The sequence below is a fragment of the Hemiscyllium ocellatum genome, chromosome 24 (assembly GCF_020745735.1).
Source record: "Hemiscyllium ocellatum isolate sHemOce1 chromosome 24, sHemOce1.pat.X.cur, whole genome shotgun sequence".
Lineage (NCBI taxonomy): Eukaryota > Metazoa > Chordata > Chondrichthyes > Orectolobiformes > Hemiscylliidae > Hemiscyllium > Hemiscyllium ocellatum.
The window spans coordinates 29,044,085-29,068,817 of record NC_083424.1 but is presented as its reverse complement, the minus strand read 5'-3'; the positions used below and the strand labels follow the sequence as shown (position 1 = coordinate 29,068,817).

Sequence of the window (24,733 nt, the reverse complement as noted above, 5' to 3'; positions counted from 1 at the left end):
GCTGCTCCTGTTTGGAGTGTTCAGAACTGGGGACACAATTTAAAAATGAGTGTGCGTCTTTTAGAAAAAAGATGAGAATTTTGTTTACTCAGAAATTTGTGAAAAGATTCCAATTCCGAAGGATCCCAAAGTGGCTGAGAAGTTCAGTCTTGGAATATGTTTAGGGGTTGTTAACATTTTTAAATTACCATTAGCGCAAGGGATAATGTGGATAAAAGTTATTGAATGTTCAACTGCCCAATCTTATTAAATGGCAGAGCAGCCTTGACAGGTTGAATGGCCTAACTTGGTTCGTACGTTCCTAACTTGAGATATTATGCTGTTTGGAGGAAGTACACAAATTTCCAGAATTTCCACAGCCTTGTCCCCGCCATCACAGTATAATACTGGAAACAGCATTCAAAATTATAGCTCCACATGCTGTGAAAACATTGATAACTTTATTTCCCCTCTACAGGAATAAAAGTATAGTAGGTGGAAGTGTGTATAATGCAGTTTTCAATACATTGCACATAACACATTCCTTTATCAGACTTTTCTACATCATATTTGAATAAGCAGATTCACAGTCATATTATCTAAGGATAATGCTGCAGACACTACTGCCTCTCAAGTTTCCAGTTTGCTCTGCTTTGCCATCTTTTGTATTTGCTCTAATTTCCAACACAACTTTTGAAATGCCATTTTCCCCTTCCATGGTGAAAATATTCTAGTCCCTCTAGTTTACTTTCAATGATTCTGCACTCATCTCAATTAAGCCAGTGTCGCCACTGGAAGTCCACTTGTGTCAGACTTTTTCCACTATTTCCAACAGCCAAGATTGATTTGATCTTCAAATAGATTTGATTTTTATTTGGAATTGAATTTTAAGAACTGCAAATGCTGTAAATCAGAAACAAAAACAAAAGTTGCCTGAAAAGCTCAGGTCTCAGTATCTGCGAAGAGAAATCAAAGTTAAAGTAAAGGGTCACTGGAACCAGAACATCAACCTTGATTTCTCTTCAGATACTGCCAGACCTGTTGAGCTTTTCCAGCAACTTTTATCTTTGTTTGATTCAATTCCAATCGGTTTTCAAAAAGGGTCCTACCATTCGCTGCATTCAATGACATTTTTCCCTGCAAGTCTTAAGGTCAAAAGATATGCTATAATCACCTACTTAATCAGCATTAATTTCAATACAATTTCAAATAACCTACATTTGAGAATTCAAATTTATGATTACATAAGCCAGCTCAGCTCACAGTTAACATACTACTAACATGTGTCAGTTAGTAGACCAATTTAAATCCACACTGTTTTCTATTCCACAATCAATTTCAGGACAGAGTTAAATTTAATTGCATCAGCATTAAAAGCTCACACATTGATTTGTCTCATATTGAAATTTAAGATTAAAATTGAAACTTTGAATAAAGATTCTTGTTTTCCATCCATACGTGGAATGTTGGCAAAATGGATTTACTGCACTGCATTTTGTAGATAGTGACTATAGTATGCACTAGGTCTCAATAGCAAAGGGAATGAATGTTTAAGGCAGATGGAATGCTGATCAAGTAGACTGGTTTATCCTGAATGGTGTTGATAGTCTTGAGTATTGTTGCAGTTGTACTTATCCAAATAAGTGGTGAGTATCCTATCTCACTCCAACATTGATCCATAGCTTTATTTCACTGAAATTTATTTAAACAACAGTCTTCAATTATAATATGTCCTTTCAAAAAACTAATGCAAGATCAGATATGAAGGTTCTTTCATCGATACAGTATGTGTTTGCTGACACAGCTCACTTCTAGACACCAGCAACTGCATTTGCTATCCATTTTTGCATCCCATTCTGCCAGTCCATGGATAACCATGGTTCTTGATAACTGTGCTGAACCTTCAATTAATATTTGAACTTACCCTTTATTTACTAGAACCTGTGTCAACTATTCACCCACACTCAGCAAATGCTCTGTGGAATGCGATAGCTGTGTGCCATCATCATTCACATTTGATTAACAGCCAATTCCTACCATATTCTGTTCCTCAGGATCTTAGCCACAGAACACAAGCATTTTAATACTTTATAATTAGTCCCAACTAATAAGGAATGAATTTTAACTGTTGGCTACATTTAATACCAGACCACATTAATATCATTCCATTCTCTACTGTCTATGATACACCAAATCTCCTAATTTTCTTGGATGAGCTCATTTTGTCCCCAACTTTTGACACCACAGCTTTAAAAACCATATGCCACTAAAACAGATTTGAAAAGTACAGTGCTGGAAAAGCACAGGTCAGGCAGCATCCAGTTCTGGCATAAGCCCTTCATCAAGACTGTAGGGCTTGTGCTTGAAATGTTGACTCTCCTGCTCCATGGATGCTGCCTGACCTACTGTCCTTTTCCAGTGCCACCCTTTAACTGACTCTTCAGCATCTGTAGTTCTCACTTTCCTCTCGTTGACTTTAAAGCATTCAAGTACACAAAAAAGCTTGTCTTCAAAAGCAGAATATCATAGTACAGGAAGCAATTTAGAACTTCAACCTGACTAATGATAGCAACTATAGCCCCTAACTGCTCAGAGTGCACCTTGACATGAATTGTCCATATCAAGGCAGTTGCTGAAAATGTGTTGCTGGTTAAAGCACAGCAGGTTAAGCAGCATCCAAGGAACAGGAAATTCGACGTTTCGGGCCAGAGCCCTTCATCAGGATACATACCAAGGCAGTTGCCAACTTTTTTGTTTGATAAGCCTACATTTTATAAGTTACTCTAGTTTCTTTTCAGAGACAATTCTTGAAAGGATTTTCAATTAGGAAATCATAACCATGATATTCATGTTTTCGAACATGAACTTAACATTTACAAGTTCCTTTATCAGGCAGAAATGTCACTGCAGCACTAAGTGATTCCCATTCATTTCTCCGTGATTGCATATCTGTTTACTGCAAGCTCATTAACACCAAGTCCAGTGACTTTGTCAGAAGAAAATGTCACTGGACTCAAAACGTTAACTCCTTCTCCAGCATTTTGTTTTTGAAATTTAAGTAGGAACAGAAAAGTGTCTACACAATCATGATACCATTAATAGTGCCTAACATAAGAAACAGCAGTTAAGAGAAAAATAGCAGTTCAACTGACTTTCTAAAAATATTTGCCTCGTTATTCTCCAAGTCAAATTTCATCAGTGCCTTAAGGTTTACTAAACAACTAACTATTGAACTAGACACATCACAATTTACGAAAAGGCTTACTTCAGTCAGTCATTCTTTCTACACAAGAGCATGACTCTTCTGTGACGTTAAATGTAATCACCAAACCTAAAGTACAATATTTTTGCATTCCTTAACCTTGCATTGATCCTCACTTAGTGAATCAATGTAACGTTTAAAACACTGACCAACATCGATTCCACAAATCACGACAGCAGCAGAAAGCACATTCCTGGTTCCCCTGCCCCAACCCAGACAGGACGAAAAATGTTCCCATTGGATTGCTAAATAACAATCAGCAATGTTGAAAGCAGGATGTAAAGATGTTACGCGGGATAGGATCAAGCTTGGCAATGACTCCTTTCATCTATGATCAGCCTATTAACACACTTCTGTTTCACAAGAATAATTACAAATTAATGCTGAGTAGCTCAAGTAAAATCTTGAGGGGAAGAAATCTGGAAGGAAACAGAATTCAGTTTAAATTAATGACAAATTAATAAACTACATTATGGCAATCTCCCAAATCACTCTCCAATTACATCAATGTCCTTCAATGGTTTCAGTAAAATTGTATTCTATAATATCCTTCTGAAGCAACTGTGGATGTTTTTATTATAACTAAGATCCTTTATTTAAAAAGAAGTTTTGTTTCTTTAAAGCCATCATAGAACTTGGTTCAAGTGATAGTACTCCTGTCTGTCAGAAGGCTAAAAATCCACTCCCAAAGACTTAGGTGTAGAAATTAGACATTAATTTCTTGTGCAGCACTGAAAGTGTACCCCATTTTAGAAGTGTTCTTTCAAAATTATACCAAATTGACACATCTATTTTCAGAACACTTTCACCAGAGCATAGGACTTTGGCTTTTTTTAAAGAAAGCCTGCTCCGGCATTCAGTAAGACAATTATGATCTCAACTATACTTTTCCGTGGCTCCTACCAAAACAAAAATAAATCTATCCAACTCACCTTAAACTCAACAACCCAGCCTGCATTCTGAAAAACAGAATTATTCAGGGAGTAATGGGTAAAGTTTATGCCTCAAATGTTCTTAAAACATTATATTATAGAGGCTTTCTATCCAATTTGCTACCAGCTTTCATTAACCAGACTTCATTAACCATTGATTCTCTACCCACAGATCCACATACTTGCAAGGTTGGCCTAGGAGCATTTTTTTGACTCGTCTGATCACAATCTTTCACCTTATATTGATGAGTTACATAGCAGAATCTACATTGTTACCCATGAGAAGACCACCTATCCTCTCAGAGTTCAGGCAGCATCCAAGGAGCAGGAGAGCTCATGCCCGAAACGTCGACTCTCCTGTTCCTTGGATGCTGCCTGACCTGCTGCACTTTTCCAGCAACACATTTTCAGCTCTGATCTCCAGCATCTGCAGTCCTCACTTTCTCCTATCCTCTCAGAGAGGGGTTTTGGTGCACAACAATGACTATACTTAAAACCACATCTTTGCCTCAAATTATGTTGAAACAGCCCAAGTTTGTTAAAGTTGTAATATAAATTACAAGGTTTTCCTTTACTGTTCATTTTCTCAAGGAATGCCAAACACACTTGCAATAAAAAAAAGTTAATATAATCCTAATATTCCACAACGCATTCTACGTAATATCAAGACGTCAAAAGGCGGATTTACAAATTGTGATTCTAAGCAGCAGCGCAAATTAAATCTGGGTAAGAGGTCACGTTAGGACACCAAGATAGCAGCAATATGAATAGAACACGTGGATTCTGGCTACAATGTTTACAAGTAACTGAAAACAACAGGACACGGTGTTATTGTGTGTAATCAACAGCTGATTGTGAAGTGGATATAACAAACTGGTTACCTCTGCCAAAATTTAACTTCACTCAAAGTGAAGTAGAAAAAGAATAGCAAGACGAAAAAAAGTCATTCACGAAAAACATTTTATTTGTGGCTAAAAATATATTTTCCAATTAGCGCAAACATACGCATTGCCCCGATCATGCAATAGAAAATATGCCGTCAGAAAATACTTGATAAGTGTAGTATTGAGAAAATACGCGCACTTTAAGATATTTAATTTTACATTCGTTTGATAGTGACCCCGTTGAGGTTGACTGCTTCCTCTTCCCTTCCTGACCTCGCCCTGTACTAAAGTGCGATCCAAAGCGCTAAATTTAAAAACCCACATCAACAATAAAAATGAAAGGAGGGCTGCGGAGCGCACAAGAAAGCGCCGCGTCGAACAGATCCGTGTCAGCCCCGACAAAGGACGCGCTCTTCCCACAGCCTGCAGCCGGCACCGACACAAAGCAATGGCACAGGCTTCATGTGACTGCAGCGAAATGGATTCTGGGTTCAGCCCTCATTCCTATCGATGTGGGTCGGCTTTGAAGTGATTTTGTTTTTAGAAAATATTTCAAATAAACCTGAAAAGGCAACCCCGAACCGGCTGCCCGCTCACGGCGGCACAACTCACCTCCTACCAAACCTGGATGCCGCTCCGACCCAAGTCATCTCCTTTTCCCCCCCACATCCACCACCTCCTCTTCTCCCTCTTCAGCGACCGAGAAAGAAACAACGACCTTTTAAAATTTATCCAGCTATCTTGTTGGTCTTGCTTTTCAAAAATAACCCCTTACCATTTCCGTACTTTTTCGATAGCTGCCATAACCCGTTTGATGTCATCCTTGGCCCTGCTCCTGGTCTCGGCCCGCACCGACCTGCCGGACATGGTGAATTGTGGAAAGGCCGAGCGCCGCCAGCACAAAGCGAGCGAAACAACCTCTCTCTGTCTCCCCGCCCCCCTCCCCTCAAAAACCCAGGCAGAGCCGCCGCTACCGCGACTGCTCGAGCCGCGCTAACTGCGCCTGCGCAAACGACCCCCGCGCGCGCATTGGAAGGAGAGCCGCGTGAACAAAGGCAGCACCCATCGCGAGATCTCATTCCCACTTTTCCCGCCCCCTCCCATCCACCATGTGCTCCCTGCCACATGACTGCGCCCAGCACTTGTTTCTGCCAGCATGTTGGCAAATGTCATTGCCAGCACGTTGAGTAAATGAGGCAAGAATGAAAACAAAGATCAGATCTTTTACACCGAGAAAAATTGGCGGTTTTTTTTCCACTCAAGTCTTAAATGGCGATTTCAGATCCTCAGCCTTGAATAGCAGCCAGCTTATTCCCTTGCGTGTTCGCATCTGTAACAAGTGAATAGTACCCGCACTTTACATCACACTCCCAATTCTGTTGGTCTCTGATGAGAAACCAGTTGGTGCAAAATCTTGACTAAACAAAGCAGGTGTCTGGAGACTGTATAGGGAGTGTGGTGTTTGTTAGACGTAAAAAAGTCAGCTCAAGACAAATTCAGGAAAACAAAGTTTATTAGCAATTAGCAAGTCTGCAGAGTTGGGTACCCCTCAAAGAAAGGGACCCTGATCGTTACAAAGCATCCCCTGATATACCCTTAAACTCCACCCACTGTTGAGTCAGGTGATTCTCAATCTCGAGCAACCGGTACTTTTCCATTACTTGTTTACCCCAATCTTGCAAGTGCAGCTGGACACATTTCCCCCTCAAGTGTTTACAATCTTCCCAGGCAGCTGACAACCACCCATTGTCCACCTCAAGTTGTTTCTCCCTCGTTATCAGTCACGAGGTTCGTTTTCGGCCTTGTGGTTTTGCTGTCTGGACTTGTTTTTGCTATGTGTAAGGTCGCCCATTGTCTGGTTTGTTATCTGTCTGACCTTGTGGTCCAGCTGCAACTTGTTTACCACTTCTGCTGCTATAGCTAAGTTAGTCAAATTCATATGTCGGCCATTTTCTTTTGGTCACCTTCTTGCCCCTTATGCTTATGCACATCTTGAATCATTACTCCAACTCTCACAGTGTTGAAAAAGCATAGCAGGTCAGGCAGCGTCCTGAATGAAATTCCTGATGAAGGGTTGATACCCAAAATGTTGATTCTCCTGGAGTGGTGCCTGACCTGCTGTGCTTCTCCAATACTACACTCTTCATCTGCAGTCTTCACTTTCTCCCACTCTGGAGGCTGCGCCTTGTCCAATGTCTGGCCTGGACACCTTGCCATTGCTTCTTCTGCGTGATGTCCCTATATGCTCCACAGCCAATTTCCTTTTTGATGCTATTTCCATGCAAATTAATATTGGAAAACCACTAGCCTTAGCACATTATTTGGCCCATCTCAGATCAATTCAGTAGCCAGTTCATGCTTTCAACATTCTACTTTGGATTATGAGGACTTATATGCTTCTGATAGGTTGCTTTGCATGTATTTACATGGATGCTTTTATGCTGACATGGACACATGCAACTTATGACTCTTAGCTTGCATTACTAGTGTTTATTGTTTTTTGCACTTACCTAGTGGCATCCTGCTGCTTCAGACTGAATTGCTTTCTTACAGTGTAAGGTCTTGACTCCTGAGTTATAGGCTGCCAGCAGCTTTTCATCTTGAGGATCACTAAACAGTCAATGGACAGTAAATAAGAAGTGGACATATAATGATGGTACCATCCAATGTCAGACCAACACACATCAGCAGCTTATGGGACAAATATATTGCATGTGCTTTGAACAAATGGCAGTGTGAAATTCAATGGGGAAGCGTGCTTAGTAGGACAAAGAGAGATTACGGTTGTTTGGGGTTTACTGCCACAGTGATCCGATTCCAATTCGAGGGTTGGCCAAAGTGAGTTCTGACATTCAAGTAGTTTAGGGATGGCAAGTATGTCATTAGGGATGCTATTGAGACATCAAGTCCAGGGGTGTTTTTAGTTTTTCCTGCAATGAGTCAAAGAGAAGAATTTAATTTGATGTAAGTTGGTGCAAGATTAGTTAGTGGTGATGTATGAGCATGAAAGATGATGAGCTGTCCCCAGTGAGTAAGAAAAGCAGAGAGCAGGACAGGATGGTAGTTTAGGAAAATGAAGTGGATGAGAGCTCAATAAGGGAATATGATGCATGTGATACTGAGAGCTATACTCCATCAGCCTTGGTGAGATATATGTGCAGTGGCAGAGTTAGAACTAGTACTTGCCCTTTGAGTGTGAAGTACTATGATGACACCTATGCTTAGGGAGTGGAGAAAATCATTGACCTTCTTACAGCACTGCTGGGCATCCCACTCACTCAGGATCCTGCATTAATCTCTGCTGCTGCTGTTTGGGTCCACACTGTCTTCGTCATGTTGCCTACCGGGGTAAACAGCAAAGAAAAGACCAGCTCACCTCTCCACCAACCCAGACATCAACACCTCTGGGCCTCTGTTCATGAAGTGCAATGCAAACTTGCCTTTCTGTTGGGCTACTTCTGTGTGATTAGGATTGAGCAACATGGTCAAGTCAATCCTGGTTTGCAGCCTCTGAGCGGCTGAGCCTTAAAAATGGCATGAGAGGCATGGAAGCTAGGAAACTTTAATACTGTCAAAAATTCCCAAGAAACATACCAATGTTCTAATTTGCATAATTAGGTGAAAAGCAGAAGATCACATGTGAAAATTTGTCCATCGTCATGATGGACTGGATTCAATTGCCACTCCACTCTAACTACAAATGGGAAAATCCAGCCCCACAAGCTTGAGGCCAGAAGTAAAGTACAGTCATCTCAAAAGGGAACTGCTGATAGAGGCAGAAACATTTCTATTTCAGTTCAAAAATTCCCTTTTTTGAGAATGGCCTTGAAGTTCAGCATTTAGACCAAGCCAGGCCGTGCTTGGAGTGTCCTTTATCATCCTTTGTGACTTGCCAGTGCTGACCTAGCTTCAGCATAAGTTTCTGCTCACACTTGATGTGCTCCACATCTCAGAATATCCTAACTATCTCTAATTTAGCACCACTAAGGTGTGTCTTTCTGGACTGGTGGAGGGAACACAGGAGTCATGTAACACTGTAGTCTCAAGCTGGTGCACTCATCATCTCCACTGTCATTGGGTGGAACATGTGAGACATAAAAGTATAAGTTTGTGCTGTTGCTGATAAAGGTAAAAATTCAACAGTCATAGAGACGTACAGTACCGAAACATACTCTTCAGTCCAACTCGTCCATGCCGACCAGATTTCCTAAACTAATCTAGTTCCAGTTACCAGTGCTTGGTGTATATCCTTTCCTTTCATATACCCATCCAGATGTCTTTTAAATGTCGTAATTGTACCAGTCTCCAGCACTTCCTCTGGCAGCTCATTACATACCACCCTCTGCATGAAAATGTTGCCCCTTAGGCTGCCTGTAAATTTTTCCCCTCTCACCCTAAACCCCATCGCAGGAAAAACACCTTGTCTATTTACCCTTTCCATGCCTCCTATGATTTTATAAACTTCTATAAGGTCACCCCTCAGCCTCAGACACTGAGGGAAAACAGCCCTAGCCTATTCAGCCTTTCCCTATAGCTCAGCCCTCAAACCCTGGCAACATCCTTATAAATCTTTTCTGAACCCTTTCAAGTTTCACAGCATCCTTCCTGTAGGACTGAGACCAGAATTCCACATAATAAACTAAAAGTGGCGTAAACAATGTCCGGTACAGCTGCAACATGACCTCCCAACTCCTGGACTCAATACTCTGACCAATAAAGGAAACCATACCAAACACCTTCTTCACTATCCTAGCTACCTGCAACTCCATTTTCAAGGAACTATAAACCTGCACTCCAAGGTTTCTTTGTTCAGGAACACTCCCTAGGACCTTACCATTAAGTGGATAAGTCCTGCCCGATTTGCCTTTCCAAAATTCAGCACCTCACATTTATCTAAATTAGACACCATCTGCCAGTCCTCAGCCTGTTGGCCCATCAGATCAAGATCTCGTTATAATCTGAGGTAAACTTTTTTGCTGTCCATTACGCCTCCAATTTTGGTGCCATCTGCAAACTTACTAAGTATATCTCCTATGTTCACAGCCAAATCATTTATATAAATGACAAAAAACAATGGACTCAGCACTGATCCTTGTGGCACACCACTGATCACAGGTCTCCAGTCTGAAAGGCAACCCACCACCACCACCCTCTGTCTTCTACCTTTGAGCCAGTTCTGTATCCAAATGGCTGTGGGAAGCTAGGGAAGTGACTGCTGGGCCCCTTGCTGAAATATTTGTATCATCGATAATCACAGGTGAGGTGGCGGAAGACTGGAGGTTGGCTAATGTGGTGCCACTATTTAAGAAGGGTGGTAAGGACAAGCCAGGGAACTCTAGACCAGTGAGCCTGATGTCAGTGGTGAGCAAGTTGTTGGAGTGAATCCTGAGGGACAGGATGTGCATGTATTTGGAAAGGCAAGGACTGATTCGGGATAGTCAACATGGTTTTGTGCATGGGAAATCATGTCTCACAAACTTGATTGAGTTTTTTGAAGAAGTAACAAAGTGGATTGATGAGGGCAGAATGGTAATTGTGATCTATATGGACATCAGTAAGGCGTTCGACAAGGTTCCCCATGGGAAACTGATTAGCAAGGTTAGATCTCACGGAATACAGGGAGAATTAGCTATTTGGATACAGAACTGGCTCAAAGGTAGAAGACAGAGGGTGGTGGTGGAGGGTTGTTTTTCAGACTGGAGGCCTGTGACCAGTGGAGTGCCACAAGGATCGGTGCTGGCTCCTCTACTTTTCATCATTTACATAAATGATTTGGATGCGAGCATAAGAGGTATATTTAATAAGTTTGCAGATGACACCCAAGTTGGAGGTTTAGTGGACAGCAGATTACCTCAGATTACAACAGGATCTGGACCAGATGGGCCAATGGGCTGAGAAGTGGCAGATGGAGTTTAATTCAGGTAAATACGAGGTGCTGCATTTTGGGAAAACAAATCTTAGCAGGACTTATACACTTAATGGTAAGATCCTAGGGAGTGTTGCTAAATGAAGAGACTTTGGAGTGCAGGTTCATTGTTCCTTGAAAGTGGAGTTGCAGGTAAATAGGAGAGTGAAGAATGCATTTGGTATGCTTTCTTTTATTGGTCAGAGTATTGAGTACAGGAGTTGGGAGATCATGTTGTGGATGTACAGGACATTGGTTAGGCCGCTGTTGGAATATTGCATGCAATTCTGGTCTCCTTCCTATCGAAAAAATGTTGTGAAACTTGAAAGGGTTCAGAAAAGATTTACAAGGATGTTGCCAGGGTGGAGGACTGGAGTTATAGGGAGAGGCTGAACAGACTGGGGCTGTTTTCCCTGAAGCATCGGAGGCTGAGGGGTCATCTTATAGAGGTTTACAAAATTATGAGAGGCATGGAAAGGGTAAATAGACAAATTTTCCCTGAGGTGGGGGAGTCCAGAACTAGAGGGCATAGGTTTAGGGTGAGAGGGGAAAGATATAAAAGAGACATAAGGGGCAACTTTTTTCACGCTGAGGGTGGTACATGTATGGAATGAGCTGCCAGAAGAAGTGGTAAAGGCTCATACAACTGCAACATTTAAGAGGCATTTGGATATGAATAGGAAGGGTTTGGAGGGATATGGGCCGGTGCTGGCAGGTGGGACTAGATTGAGTTGGGATATCTGGTTGGCATGGACAGGTTGGACTGGAGGGTCTGTTTCCGTGCTGTACATCTCTATGACTCTAGACTCTATGGCTAGTTCTCCCTGTATTCCATGAGATCTAACCTTGCTAACCAATCTAACATGAGGAACCTTGTCGAATGCCTTACTGAAGTTCATACAGATCAGGTCCTCTCTGAATTAATGAATCCTCTTTGTTATTTCTTAAAAAAAACCTGAATCAAGTTTGTGAGACATGATTTCCCAGGCACAAAGCCATGTTGACTATCTCTAATCCGTCCCTGCCTTTCCAAATACATGAACAGCCTGTCCCTCAGGATTTCCTCCACAACTTGGCCTCCACCATTGTCAAGCTCACCGGTCTATAGTTCCCTGGCTTTTTTTTTAACTACCTTTCTTAAATAGTGGTGCCACATTAGCCAACCTCCAGTCTTCTGGCATCTCACCTGTGACTATCGATGATACAAATATCTCAGCAAGGGGCCCAGCAATCACCTGTCTAGCTTCCCAAAGAGTTACAGGGTGCACCTGATCAGGTCCTGGGGTATTATCCAACTTCATGAGTTTTACAGCTTCCCACACCTCCTCCTCTGTAATATGGACATTTTTCAAGATGTCACCATCTATTTCCCCACATTCTATAACATGCGCTACCTTATTTCTCAAGAGTAGGTCAAGTTTAGCACCTTTTCTGGTAGGTACATCAACTTACTGAATCAGAAAATCTTCTTGTACAGACCTAACAAATTCTTCACCACCTAAACACCGAACACTATGGCAGTCCTAATCTCTGTTTGGAAAGTTAAAATCCCCTGCCATAATCACCTGATTATTCTTGCAGATAACAGAGATCTCCTTACAAATTTGTTTCTCAATTTCCTGCTGACTAATGGAGGGTCTATAGTGCAAGGAAAAATGAAGACTTGCAGATGCTGGAGATCAGTGTCAAAAAATGTGGCACTGGAAAAGCACAGCAGGTCAAGCAGCATCCGAAGAGCAGGAGAGTCAACGTTTCAGGCATAAACTCGTCATCAACCCTTCCTGATGAAGGGCTTACGCCCGAACAGTTGACTCTCCTGTCCCTCAGATACTACCTGACCTGCTGTGCTTTTCCAGTGCCATACTTTTCAACTCAGTCTATAGCACAATCCCAATAAGGTAATCATCCCTTTCTTATTTCTCCATTACACCCAAATAACTTCCCTTGGATGTATTCCCAGGAATATCCTCCCTAAGTACAGCCGTAATATTATCTACATCACAACAGTTCAGTTATTGTGGACTTCAAATCGATAGGAGTGATTGTTGCCATGTATCTTGTTCTTCTATATGGTAGTGATCATGGGTTAGAAAGTTGCAACATAAGGAAGCTTTGATGTGTTTCTGCAGTGTATCTTGCAAATGGTAAATATTACTATGGAATGCTTGTGGTGGAGGGACTGAATACTTGTGAATATGGTGCCAAATCAAATGATCTGCTCTGTTTTAGATGGTGTCAAGCTTCTTGAGTGGTGTTGATGCTGCAATCATCCAGACAAGTGGGAGTATTTCATCACACGCCTGTCTTGTGCCTTGTTAATGGGTGGCTTTGGGAATCACATGGTTAGTTATTCTTTCCAGAATTCCAAAACTCTGACCTGCTCTTGTAGCCATAGTATTTATATGGCTAGTTCAGTTCAGTTTCTAGTCAACGGTAATATCATCTGGGATATTGTTCAGGGGAGACACAGTAATAGTAATGCATTGAATGCCAATGTGGTTAGATTCTCTCTTCCTGGAGCTGGTGTGTGACATGAACATTATTTGTCACTTGTCAACCCCAAATTTCGATATCATCTAGGTCTTGCTACATTTGGATATGGAATGCTTGAGTACCCGAGGAGTCGCAAATTGTGGTGAATATTGTACAATTATCAGCAAACATCCCCCTATTTTTAAGAATAGCTGTCACAAATAGAATAATTATTCATATGTTTAATTTAAAAGTAAGTATCAAACAGTAAACATTGGTCGTTTAACAATGAGATTATGAAAACTAAAATGATTCAGGGAATACAAATTATTTGTTCGGCAAAGTACATTTTAGCTTGCATTTATGTTGGTCCAGCTGTGGGAACAGCTGCCTCTTCACCACAAGTTGAAATCTGAGGAAATCCTAATATTTCATTTATGAACAGTTCACTTGTAATCTCTTGGGGAAGTTGCTCTTCAAGTAATGCTGATGCATCTGTCAAATCAAAATAAGACAAAAATAAGATGAATTTTACAATTAAACAGGTACTTTTTTTTCAAAATACCTTCTCTTTCTTTAAGCTTTTAGTTTTACTTTGTGGATTTTCTGATTAAAAAGATTCATTTACAAATGGCAGTAATAAGCATACAATATCATATAAATATGTAACATCATAAAACATAAATAAGCCAAAAACGTCTAAAATCCTTGCATCTCTCCTTCCAAGTAACAGAATCAATAAAAAAAATGCTAAGCTAACAATGAACATTCACTATATCCCCAGTAAAGCTGCCCAGATTTCTATTCCCAGGATGGTTTCAAACATAAACAGTTGTATAAAGCTTTGGTTAGATCACTTCTGGAATATTGTGTTCAGTTCTGGTCACCTCATTATAGGAACTATGTGGAAGCTTTAGAGAGGTTGCAAAACCTGCCTTGACTTTATTCCTCTCTAATCTTAAAATTTCCTCCAGTCCTACAACTCTCTGATACATTCATCGAATTCTGGCCTTCTGAGATCCCAGTTTTACTTTCCTACACCATTGGCAGCCATGTCTTCAATTCCAATGACCCTTAACTTTGGAATTTCCTTCCTAAACTTTAATAACTCTCTATCTCCCTTCCTTTTTGATGTTCCTTAAAATCTATCTTCATGATCACATGCCCTAATATGTCCCAATTTGGCGCAAAGTAGTTTTGTTTGACAAAGCACCTTGGGAACATTTTACTACATGAAGATACTTTGTAAATTCAGATTGTTGTTGCTTTGGACCAATTGAAATACATAAATTTAATGATGACTCTTTTCATAAATTATGAGTTTGTAAATTGTACACCATTCAAAAGATTCAAATATGCCAATTATGATTATAATATTCAGGATAGCATTACCAAAAATATGAAGATGATGAGCATTGTAGATTAAATTTAGGTTTGCCCATTAATTGGGTGACATTTAAGTGACTGCTGTAAATGCACATGAATAGCAGTGAATTGAGGGGTGCATAGGTTAAGTTATTTTATCTTACATTAGGATTAATCCTCAGCACAACATTGTGGACCGCAGGACCTGTTCTGTGCTGTACCTTTCTATGTTCTATGTTCTATGAATGAGATAAATGGTACTATCACACTAGGTGCTAAATTTACATTAAATGTGACGTAGTCATATTTTTGACAATGGACATAATAACAAGGAAAAGAAGTTAGCTTCCATGATGATGGGATCTTCCATGTTCTTAGGATGTATTAAAGTGTTTCACAAGTGCAATTAGGGAAAGGCAATAAATATTGCCCTTTCCACCACTGCCCAACATCCCAACCAGGAATAAAAAAATTCAATGAATACTCAATATAAAAAAAATGTAGTCAGTGTTGAAAGTCAATAACATTGTCAGAAATTCTAATAAAGGTTGAAATTGTTGTAAGTAAGGATGAAAGATGAATAGTATACCCTTTGTAGAAATTGAAGAGACAGTTTGCTAAATACAAATATAAATCTATGGGGTGAATTTGCATTTGCAGAATTGTAATTGCAGAAACATTCTATTTTGCTTAAAAAACACACAATCTGTGGGCAGTCAATAAAGGCAGTCAATCCATGTGACATTTTATAGATTCCTACTTTGGAAATAGAACCAGTCTGACTCAAGACTGGAATACAGACTCACCTCACACCTTTAATGCATTGTCTGAGCTGAGATGTCACTTTTTCTTTAATAAAACCTTAAGTTATGATTAGATTAGATTACTTACCCTTCGGCCCAACAAGTCCATATTGACCCGCCGAAGCGCAACCTACCCAGACCCATTCCCCTACATTTACCCCTTCACCCAACACTATGGGCAATTTAGCATGGCCAGTTCATCTAACCTGCACATTTTTGGATTGTGGGAGGAAACCAGAGCACCCGGAGGAAACCCACGCAGACACGGGGAGAATGTGCAAACTCCACACAGAGAGTCGCCTGAGGGGGGAATTGAACCCGGGTCTCTGGCGCTGTGAGGCAGCAGTGCTAACCACTGTGCCACCGAGCCGCCCACGGAATGTGGGCACGGTCACATTCTCGGGAATGTGATTTGAAAGTAGTTCTGGAACTCACATACTAATGAATCTAAACATGCACCCCATTCTAAAAGATGGTAGACTTAACAGCAATCTAGCTTTGTTCAATATATTGTATTAGTTGCATGACACTATGATCTTGTGCTATAAATTCTGTCTTATGATCCTGGTTCACAAGCTACCTAACAAAGGAGCAGCTCTCTGAAAGCTAGTACTATCAAATAAACCTATTGGACTATAACCTGGTGTTGTGTGATTTTTAATCTCTTGAGACTGTGTCATCCTCAGCACTTGGCAGATCAATAAGCTTAATAGCCTACCTGTTCTGAAAGGCTTTGTCATTTAAGTGCAGCTCTTACCCAAGAACCTGAACTTTCTGCAGAACTAAACATAACATCTGAAAGAATGGGCATTCTTGTGTATTTTGCATTTAGTGATGAGATTAGAATAAACTAAAATAACACTTCAGATTTGCTTTGGGCATCACAAAACTGATCTGGAACACAGTTAAATAAATTCCAGGTATTGATGGGACTGGATTATTAATAGGCTCCTGCCACTTGCTGATCTGCCTTTAATTCATTGTGAACTTAATTCCCAACTTTCATCCCACTGTTAGGAAGCTGACATTTCATTTCCACAAAATTTGTTGCCTCCAACTGCCTCATTTCATGCTCTCAAGAGCAGCATTAGATTCCACAGTATAGTTTCAAAAGATCATTGTCAACATTACGTCGGAACAGAATATCTATAAAATAGTATGAGACTACTGAAAGTAAATAAAAACTTTGAATGGAATAACTCAAATTAATTTAAGAACAAATAGTAATGTAAATTATTTCAATGCATATTTACTTTTTGCATCAAAAGAGATCAATTCAGAACTTCCTCCCTCTGGATTCAAGCCCAGTAGTGTGGAAAGGCATTCTGCTACCTCTTCCTCAGCCATACATTCACCTAGAAAGCAAAACAAAAAGCAAGAGAAGGATTTTATACAGCATCTACATTTCAAAATGCATATATTTTGTGTCACAAGCATGGTAAGAGCAACATATACTGAACATATTAATTCTTCAACCATAATTCCATGTAATTATTCTGGGAGTTTTCAGAATGGAACTTTCATCTCTGTATTTTCAACACATTTAATAATTATATAATTAGGTCTATGTTTTTAAAAATCAAAATAATTGACCAATGTTATATGGCTAAAACTACTCCTACCAATTGCTTTCATAATAAGAGGTAAGCAGTAATAACTGAGTTGGATGCACTAGCATAACTTATTTGAAAATGGATACATTATATCCCTAAGATAAAAGTAATAACCATTCGATGTTCAGTATGATATTTATATTTCTTTGACCATGACTGGCTGACTTTGCTACCTGGAAAAAGTGAGGAATTATTACAATGAATAACAATTGAGTTTCACTAATTTTGGACTGAATTGCTACATGATGTCCTTACTCTTTGTTCTAGACACCTTACAACAGCTCTGCAGCAATTTGTAAATCAAGGAAGACATTAGAGTGGGAAAAAAAGAAATTGTAAGGTTGAGAAAGAGAAACATGTCATGAATTCTTACACCATTTCATGCTGAATCTGGTAATCTACCTAAATCTGCCATATGTCTGTTTTTGGAGCTGTGCTGAGCTTTACTTATATTGTTAGCTTTAAGCAAGAGCTATCCTTTACATGATACATGTGTCGTTCAAACATATATGTTTATGTAAATGTTTGTATCTATAGTCTTAGTTTATACAATGGGCACATTATGAGTTTACACTTTTGCTGTTTCTGGATGACCTTAATGGAGCCCAATTAATGGAAAGTTTTTTTCTTTGTTTTCTGTTTTGTGTGTCTATTTTTAGCTTTTAATTCTCTTGCATAAAACCAAAAGTTTCAGCTGTGTCTAAACTCATCCTTCTTCCACAACAAAAACAGAAGCAGATACTTGGCTACATTTTCAACCTAAAGGGTCTGTGTACTCACAGCTCCATCTAATGGCTTACTATATAAATTTCATATGGATTATCATTAACATATCAAACTAAATTTAGATTAGATTCCTTACAATGTGGAAACATGCCCTTAGGCCCAACAAGTCCACATCGACCCTCTGCAGAGTAGCCCACCCAGACCCATCCCCTTACATTTACCCCTGCGTAATGCGCCTGACACTACGGGCAATTTAGCAAGGCAAATTCACCTGACCTGCACATCTTTGGATTGTGGGAAGAAACTGGAGCACCTGGAGGAAACCCATGTAGACATAGGGAGAAGGTGCAAACTCCACATAGACAGACGCCCGAGGTTGGAATTGAACCCAGGTCTCCGGAGCTGTGAGGCAGCAGTGCTAACCACTGAGTCACCGTGTGCAAAAACATGAAAAAAAAACATACTGGAATCATTTAATACTTCAATATCAAACCATCTGCAATACCAGGAATATCTTCAGGAAATATAGGCTTCTTCTACTACTCCATTTTTGTACTACCATGTGGATGCTCCTACATATAAACAATGTTCGCTTCAAAGTGTTTACAGAAGTCCAAAACAGAATTATATGCAAATTCATATCCTTGATTCATATCTTTGTCATATTATGCAGAGAGGTCTGGGTAGATTGTGAGCAGACAAATCTAGATACTTCTCCACAGTGAACAAAAATTGTTGAACAAGTCACTTAAAGCCTCTTTTGTGGCCTGATGAGAGAGGCATGGCACTAGTGACATCACAAGTTAATGAGACCCAGGTTTATTCTCAGGGGACATTAATTCAAATCCCACCCTGGCATCAGGTGGAACTTAGATTCACTTAATAAATATGGACAATAAAGCTAGTCACAGGAATGGTGACCATACAACTATCATTGATTGTTTTAAAAACTGCACTTGATTCGCTGGTGCTCTTTAGTGAAGGAAATCTGCCATCCTTACCTGGTCTAGTTATATTTGACTCCAGGTCCACATCAATGTCATTGACTATTAACTGCCCTCTAAAGTTATTCAATTTTTCAACTCAAAGGCAATTAGCAATAGGCAATAAATGTTGGTCTTGCCAGAAGCACCCACATCTCTTGAAATTATTTGAAAATAAAGTCGTATTGTGCTCAGTTGTTTTCACTGATTATGCACAAAAATACAATGTAGAATTAAAACAGAGATGAAAGTTCCTCTGATAGTTGTGTTGGCAAGTGCTCAGTCCAGTTTAATAATCAGTTATACAATTAAGGGAGAAAGGTAGATTGATATTTAGAAAGCACCTTTTCAATTCACTCAGAAAAATCTCAAACTGCTTCACATGCAATTCATTTATTTGAAGTGCACACTGAGGTTCATGCAGATATATTGCCACAAATGGCCCAGTATTTGGATGAGGGGAAATGGGAACATCGTTAAGGCCTGCTCCTGTTCATTATCTAGCAATGCTTTTGCGATTTCCCAAGATACATCAGGTAAGAAAATAACTAGGTTTGCCCTTTCACTTCTGACATGCTTTGTGGACAGGACAAGATTCAAAGCTGGTGTTCATAATTACTTCACAACATCTACAGGAAATTTCACACACCATTTTAACTTGGAAATAGATCACTGTTCCTTCAGTGTCACTGGTTCAAAATCCTGAAGATCCTATCCTGAACAACACTGTGGTTGTATCTACTTCATTTGGACTGCTGTGGTTCAAAAAGGCAGCTCACCATCATTTTCTGAAGGACAATTAAGCAAATTAGGGATAGACCATAAATGCAAGTCTTGGCAGGGATGCTCACATCCCAAGAAGGAGTGAATCATAAAACCTTGAGAACCAAACTATAGTCATGTATTAGATTTATTTGTAAACAATGTCTATTTGAGTGAGTTGTCATATGGATCGCACAACTATGGAACTGCATTTCACCTTAAGAAGTCATCTTTAAGAGAATCAAGGAATAGATTTGAAGGAGAAACACTGAAGAAAATGTCAGTACTGTACAGTTTTACATGGTACTAAGTATTGAGTATACATGGTAAACAGATTTATTGCTATGTTACTCTCTCAATGATTGTCTGTATTAATATTAACATGTTCATTTTTAAGGAAAAGTTGCATTTATATGTAGTCTTTCAGTACCATAGGACATCTGATGGACTTTATAGTTACTATTAAGTACTTTTTAAATGGAATCAATATTGTAATGTAGTAAACAGACAATCTGAGTGTAGTGAGCCTCCCACAAATAGTACTGTTGTAATAATTAGATAATCTGCTTTACAATGTAATTGTTGCCATTTGACTCACCTCCACTTTGCAATATTTGCAATAATTCTCCTAACTTAATTATTTTTTCTCCATTCTCATTGTTGTAGCCAAGAGCATCAAATGCATGATGCAACTCAGAAGCAGTTATGCCAAAAACAGGTCGATGGTTTATATATAGTTTAATGAATTCGCCTAAATCAATGTCTGTCACATACGTTCCTGTGTCCACATATTTACTGAACTTCACCTCATTCAACATGTCCTCAATCTGTAATGAAAGCCATCAAAATTAGCAAATTATACAATCTAACAGAAACTTACAGCTCTCTTGTTTCTTTTCCTGATTTTACCTGCAGGTGCCGTTGCGGTGGGCAGGATCTGTTCCAGTCATTAGTGAAGTTAGATCTTTGGTTTCAAAAATACTATGTTGCATTACTTAAGCACCCAAGGTGAGGCATAAGCTTATCAGTATTTTATATCATCAAGATAGGTTGAGGTTCTTTATCACTTCTTCATCCTGATCTCTGTCTGCCCCAACTTCTAGACCCCCCAACACTCTTATCTTGCTTTAACTGTTCCTGCATTCTGAACTTCTAATTATTCTCTGCCTTTCCCTTTACATCTTAACAATTTTTTTGCTTTTTTAAATCACATTCTAACTTCCGGCTTTGTAACAATCTGCTTCCTTTCCTTAGCTTGAAGCCACAATCACTTATATTCTACCCTTTCAGACCCTGATTGAATGGAGGATTTCATTTAGTTTTACAGCATTATGAAAGGTAGACGACTGTATATAGTGTTTATGCTTTAGTGGGTCTGCTTAGCCATAGTAACATTGCTTATCATGCGGTTTACCACCATGGTGCAAACTATCATTTCATGCAATGAAAGGTTGCCATATGAGCACTTTCATTGACATGTTTATTAAGAAATTGTACAACAGCACATGGTAGAAGGCATGCAAGTTATTTTTGTGGATGTAAACATATACAATGTACCTCTTTCTCTGTAGGGTAGAATCCCAGCGCTCTCATCATAAATGGTACTTCCTGCAGTGGAATATGAGTTGATATTTCTCTGGGCTGCATTGTACTGACATGCTGGTAACGCAGCTGTGAATAGTAGAAATAGTTCTCCATCTCCTTCAGAGCACATCAAAAAACAAAATATTAATTATTGGAACCAAATGAAAAACTGACTGAATTATAAAACATATATATGCAAATACATTTTCTTCATTTTTTTTTTGTTCTGCATGTCCACTAATTCCAGATGGCACTAATGTGGAATAAGAATTTTCTATATTTCTTGCTTAAATGAGATTATGAAGAATACCATGATGACGTGGCAGTGATGGAAATTATAATGGCAATATCATGATAAAAATAGATAGATATGCATTAATCTATGGCACTTTCTATTCGTTTGTCAACAGAAGGTGTCATAATTCTGCTGTGCTATTTGCTTTATTAGTCTAGTAACCAAGGAAATTGATCATTGTTCCCCACTCTCCAGGACCATTTGTTTTGCTTCATGGTCAGTAAGCTGAGGTTGTCTCTAACACCAAACCCTGTTAACTTAAAGATAAGCAGTTAACTAATTATATCCCTTTTACTCTGGATGGGCATAGGCTTATTGAAGAGTTGAGGGACTGATATGGAATATGGGGCTATTCTAGAACTCATGTTAGATTTTAAGCAACTTTTACATTTAAGCAACTTCTATAATTTCAACCAGGGGAAACCTAAGCCTTTTACCAATACTCCACGTTTCATTTTTTATCCTGATGATAGAAGCATTATCCTTAAAATGATGGAAATACAATACTATGGTTGAGAAAATGGAATTAACTTCACCAGTGAAAGACAGTCTTTTGCAACACTAACGATGGAATCAATAATTGTAATTGTTCCTATGTTTTCCTTCTCCACTCTACCAGTGTAAATGCCATCATCTTCTCTACAATGGCTCATGCTCACTCCTCAGCTACTGTATTTATCACCAAAGCTCATTTTCTGAGGTAGGATTACTCAACCCAAAACATTAACTCTGCTTTCTCTCCACAGATGCTGGCAGACAGGCTGAGCTTTTTCCAGGAATTTTAGTTTTTGTCTCTGATTTACAGCATACACAATTCTTTTATTAAGCTTTTCTACTGCACTCACTAATGACTGCAATGTCCTCCATCACAAGCTCTGTGAAGATGCTGCTTCCTTAACAAGGTTATGTTGTCCTTAATTTCTTATAGCACTGTTGTAAAGACTCAGATTTCACGGTGTCTAGGTTTGAAGGGTTTTAGGACCAATTTGATTATACCTAACAGATACTGCCTCGGGAAAAAGTCTTTCAGGTTTCAAAAAGAACTTGTACAATGAAAGGGAAGTGGCTAGTTCTCCCAGATCAGCTTTTCTCTGGTTTGGTTTGGTTTTAGCAAGCAGTCAGTTTTGAGGCTGCTGGTCAAAGAAACTGCTACATGGAAGAAGGTATTCCAAGCTGAATTTCTCTGCTGTCTCTCCTGGAAGAACCTGTGTTGGATTTTTCCTTTTTTTGCCAAGGGGTGTTTTTGGGGATTGTTACAAGTATTTGGAACAGCATCATTAAATTGGGATAATCTGTTGGGTTTTTGGATAGGCTAATTATTCTATATTATGTTCTCTTTTTGTTTATGTTCATTCAGTAATTTTGCAAATAAATTCTGTTTTGTTTAAAACTAAGTGGTTGGCCAGCTGCATCACTCCTGGAATATCCTGGAAGTTTATTTTTGAAACTTGAAAGCCTTTTGTCTGAGGCAATATCTGTTAGCTACAATCAAATTGGCCCTAAAACCCTTCAAACCTAGACACTGTGAAACCTGCTTAAAAAGTTAGGGTCTGGGGGCTACTTTCTTGAAATGTTTTGAGGGGGTTTGGCCTGGTTCATAACAGCAGTCACCCACCAAACCTCCGACACCACTAGCCAGTCCTCTGTGCTGTCTCATTACTCATTTGAAACACCTCCTCACTTGCACCAAAAGTAACAGTTGTGCCACCCACTTACATTTCCCATAATACCTGCTTCATTCTCATTTTGAGGAAAGCAGGCTTCAATGGATCAAAGCATCTCAAGACACCCAACACTCAGCTCCTCACTCCTTATGTGGAAAGTATCCTTCGTCTGACCATCCTGAGTGGTTGACTGACCATTTTCAAGTCCCTGCACTGGTATCGTAGGCTGCCGTTGATTTACTATACTGAGACCCCTGAGCAAAGGTTTGATTGAAAACTGCTGACAACCATAACAAGCTTCCTTCCCTGTGTCTGTACTAAAGGACAAAGCAACCCAGAAGAATTATAAGCCTCATCACCTCCAGCTGAGGGGTAAACGTCAAAAAAGGCAAGGTATTGCAATGCAATGCAAGATAGGACTGTTGTAAGCATCCAGAGATAAATTCAAAGTGAGTGAGTGCTATGACAGTGATGCGGCCCAGAGATGCAGCCTGCTCCAGTCTATGAGTTGGGTGAGTATCCCTAAGTAAAAAGTGAGGTCTGCAGATGCTGGAGATCAGAGCTGAAAATGTGTTGCTGGTTAAAGCACAGCAGGTTAGGCAGCATCCAAGGAACAGGAAATTCGACGTTTCGGGCCAGAGCCCTTCATCAGGAATGAGGAGAATGTGCCAGGCAGGCTAAGATAAAAGGTAGGAAGGAGGGACTTGGGGGAGGGGCGATGGAGATGTGATAGGTGGAAGGAGGTCAAGGTGAGGGTGATAGGCCGGAGTGGGGTGGGGGTGGAGAGGTCAGGAAGAAGATTGCAGGTTAGGAGGGCGGTGCTGAGTTGAGGGAACCGACTGAGACAAGGTGGGGGGAGGGGAAATGAGGAAACTGGAGAAATCAGAGTGCATTCCTTGTGGTTGAAGGGTTCCCAGGCGGAAGATGAGGCGCTCTTCCTCCAACCATCGTGTTGTTATGTTCTGCCGATGGAGGAGTCCAAGGACCTGCATGTCCTCGGTGGAGTGGGAGGGAGAGTTAAAGTGTTGAGCCACGGGGTGGTTGGGTTGGTTGATCCGGGCATCCCAGGGGTGTTCTCTGAAGCGTTCCGCAAGTAGATCCCTCGTCAGGTCCACACCCCCCACCAACCCAACCTCCACCCCCGGCACCTTCCCCTGCAACCGCAGGAAATGTAAAATTTGCGCCCACACCTCCTCCCTCACTTCCCTCCAAGGCCCCAAGGGATCCTTCCATATCCGTCACAAATTCACCTGCACCTCCACACACATCATCTATTGCATCCGCTGCACCCGATGTGACCTCCTCTATATTGGGGAGACGGGCCGCCTACTTGCGGAACGCTTCAGAGAACACCTCTGGGACGCCCGGACCAACCAACCCAACCACACCGTGGCTCAACACTTTAACTCTCCCTCCCACTCCACCGAGGACATGCAGGTCCTTGGACTCCTCCATCGGCAGAACATAACAAACGACGGTTGGAGGAAGAGCGCCTCATCTTCCG

At 40.2% G+C, this 24,733-nt stretch overlaps 2 protein-coding genes across 3 annotated transcripts in view; both read right to left on the bottom strand.

The window, feature by feature from the left end:
* The window catches only part of bcl7a (BAF chromatin remodeling complex subunit BCL7A), a 46,601-nt gene extending 40,611 nt beyond the window's left edge, over positions 1-5,990 (bottom strand). The window contains exon 1 of one of the 2 annotated variants that reach the window (XM_060843639.1): positions 5,833-5,990. In XM_060843639.1, coding sequence (XP_060699622.1) covers positions 5,833-5,924 — 92 coding nt within the window. In that variant the 5' untranslated portion in view covers positions 5,925-5,990. The remainder of the gene's footprint in view (positions 1-5,832) is intronic. The other variant, XM_060843640.1, reaches the window with a different exon arrangement.
* A 7,805-nt stretch (positions 5,991-13,795) lies between these two features.
* The window catches only part of cfap251 (cilia and flagella associated protein 251), an 83,774-nt gene continuing 72,836 nt past the window's right edge, over positions 13,796-24,733 (bottom strand). The window contains exons 19-22 of the mRNA XM_060844143.1: positions 21,244-21,387; positions 20,285-20,513; positions 16,856-16,957; positions 13,796-13,929 (exon numbers count right to left, since the gene is read on the bottom strand). Of these exons, the coding sequence (XP_060700126.1) occupies positions 13,796-13,929; positions 16,856-16,957; positions 20,285-20,513; positions 21,244-21,387 (609 nt within the window). The remainder of the gene's footprint in view (positions 13,930-16,855; positions 16,958-20,284; positions 20,514-21,243; positions 21,388-24,733) is intronic.